At 46.8% G+C, this 2,986-nt stretch overlaps 1 protein-coding gene across 1 annotated transcript; it reads right to left on the reverse strand.

Moving 5' to 3' along the window:
- Positions 1-603: 603 nt before the first annotated feature.
- LOC146058592 (odorant receptor 131-2-like) lies at positions 604-1,542 on the reverse strand. The gene has a single exon (XM_083170869.1). The coding sequence runs from the start codon at positions 1,540-1,542 to the stop codon at positions 604-606; it is 939 nt and encodes a 312-aa protein (XP_083026995.1).
- Positions 1,543-2,986: the final 1,444 nt, after the last annotated feature.

A 2,986-nucleotide genomic window follows, 5' to 3' on the forward strand; every position in this document is an offset into this window, starting at 1 on the left:
TATAATAAGGGGGATAGAGTGCACATACGTGGGACAACAGAGGGGCATACAAAGGTGACATACACGAGGTGACAGAGCATTCATATTCAGAGCAACAAAAGACGCATACAAGGTGGCGACAGAGGGTGCACACACAGGGCCACGTGCACTGGTGGTCATGGGGCAACAGAGGGGTATACATGGGGCGACATAGCCTACATACACAAGGTGACATACATGGGTTGACAGAGACTATGTAAACGGGGAGACATACATTGAGATGAGCACACTTGGCAAAATACATGGGGACCCCCTTTTGTCAGAGTGTGCCCCTGGCCAGAGAACACTGGCATAATTAGCTGTCCCTCTTATGCAGCAGCAGAACAAGGCGGTCAGAATGCAAGAAGCAGGACAGTATGCAGTGAGGAAGCCGAACCACAACCCCCCCCCCCCCCCCGAATCTGGCCCTGCATAAAGTAATTGATATGCAGATAAAAAACTAACCTTCAGTAACTCTTGTAACCACATCTTAGATATGGCACGTCTAAGACATACATCTTTATTTACCTTTTATATACACTGTAAATTGTTTAACCTGAGTAGTTTTTGATAGTCCAATGGTCCTTATGCTGTCACCATATTTGGGATTGTCCTAAGGCGTTTACAAAGGACTAAACTCCTTATGTATTTGCCAAACACTTCATCTCTTATTCCGTAAATTAAGGGACTAATGCACCGTGGAAGGCACATGAAGAGGAAGAAGTTGATTAAAGGTAACATGTACAGATATTTGCGGAGGTACGCTTCGGTTATGGCGTACGTGAACGCCGTCAGGCACAGGAGGAGCTGAAATACATGTAGTATAACGGTTCTTCCAGCCTTGGAGGCAGAAGTCTTTCCCAAGTCAACCTTGACAGCTACCAACATGATCTTGATGTAGGTGAAGGCGATTATCAGCCCCACCAGGGAAAACGTCAAGACATGGGCGATATACCACAAGGTGCTTTGTGCTTGGACAACTATAAACACGTTTTTTCCACACAGACAATAAAAAGAGAAAAAGTCTTGTTTCACTGAAGACCAAAGAATAATGAAATCTGCAATATTAGGTGTCAATCCAAGTATCCAAATCCCAGCAATGGCCAAATACGACTTCTGTCTGGTGCAGAGCACGGCGTGCCTCAGCGGGTAACAGATGGCAATGTACCGCTCCAGGCACATGACCGCCAGGTTGAACGGAGTCACCACCAACCCCGAAGAGGACGTTGTGACCAGTATGAAACAAACGGGAGCAGGGAAATAGATTAAATATGCTGACTGAAAGAAGACGAAGAGCCCTAGAATGAGATACACCGTGTCACTGATGAGCATGTGGATAAATAGGATATAACGAGATTCCTCCCGCATGCGAGTAGAAGCGAAGTAGACACTTAAGATGATCACCATGAGGAAGTTGAAAATGCAGAAACAGATTAGAATCAGGGATAACAGGACCAAGTAGAGGGGGTCTGCGTGGAGAAAAGCAGCCTTTATCACAGTGGTCATCAATGTGGAATTCACCATAACTGGACACGGTGCCGCTTCAGTTTCAGCGTCTAAAATAAATAAAATTTTTGGTGGAGATAATTGGCTTATGTGGCACAAAGACATAGGCATGCGGCACAAACGCAAACACGTGTATAAAGAGCGATTGATCTTTAAAAGTGGTTTACGTTATTACACATTGTATAATAACCAGCTATAGGTTGTCCAGGGCGGTGGTTAGACAATGGTCAGAGGAGGAGCAGAGAGGGCAGAAGGCTGGGTGGATAGAGATAAAGTCAGAGATGTAAGGGGGGAGGTGGGGTTCAAGGTTGTGTAAAGGCCCCTATACATTAGGCAGACTTGTCCTTAAGACAAGTCGGACGCAATTCTCCTGTGAGCCGCCCGGGAGCTCCCCGGGAGGCTCACACACAATTTGGCACTTGATGAGCCAAATTTGACATGTGATAAATAGCTTGTGATTTATCACATGTCGGGGCGCAGGGGGCGGGTGGTGAGGGGCAGGGGGCGGCGGTGCTCTCATCAGGGGGAGCAGTGGGGGGGGCAGCGGGTCCCTGAGCGCCGGGGAGTGCTGACCTGGCCGGGCGGTGATGTTCATATATATCAGCAGCGCTGCGGGAGTCGGGAGGGGACGTGGTGCCGGGTGCGGCGAGTGCTGCTGGCTGACCTGGCCGAGCATGTGATAACAAATAGCAACAGCGGGGACGGGACGCGCAGTGGCGGCTATTAGATTTTTAAAATACCTGTCAAATGACCGGCCATTCTCTGATTGGCTGAGCGCTCTTTTGGGCCGATTTCATAGCAGAAGGTATAAGGTAACAGTACATCTAATACCACAAATTATTTACACCAATTTCACAGGAACATTGGTCAGTGCTGTATGGAGACCCAGTATTTCCAGTCTGTGCCACTGTGAAGAGCAACCCTGAGCTTAGATCCACAATGACACAAGTGTCCTATCTCCAGGTCTGGATTACCATTGATGCAATGGAGAAAATACAGAACCACCAATCTACAGTGTATAGTTGGCTTCCTGGTTAGGTCAACTTACTGTCTATCTGTGTAGTGAAATTGGATAATCTGACGGGTGTGGTAAAGTGTTCCGACAATGAATTGTCCGACAGTACATTGACCGACAGTGTTAATTAGTCACCACAAAAATCCCGACAAATATATATTAGACAGTAATGTTAAACAACTGGGGGGTGGGTATGTAGCAGGGAGACCCAAAACTGGGAGCACCCTAAAACACACTTCCCGGCGCTAGGCAATATAGAATGAATTATAATATATAGTGTATAATCAGGTTAGTACAGCTGCAGCATACACTCCTGTGAGTCTGTCCTGACTCACACAGATAAAGAAATGGGAAGGGGGGGTGTTGGAGTAGATTGCGCTGCTGTTATTAAACAATTGATTTAAACTATAGACACATTAATGGGTGGCATAAGATTGAATGAGTAAT

The sequence above is a fragment of the Crinia signifera genome, chromosome 2 (genome assembly GCF_055691185.1).
Source record: "Crinia signifera chromosome 2, ASM5569118v1, whole genome shotgun sequence".
NCBI classification, from domain to species: domain Eukaryota; kingdom Metazoa; phylum Chordata; class Amphibia; order Anura; family Myobatrachidae; genus Crinia; species Crinia signifera.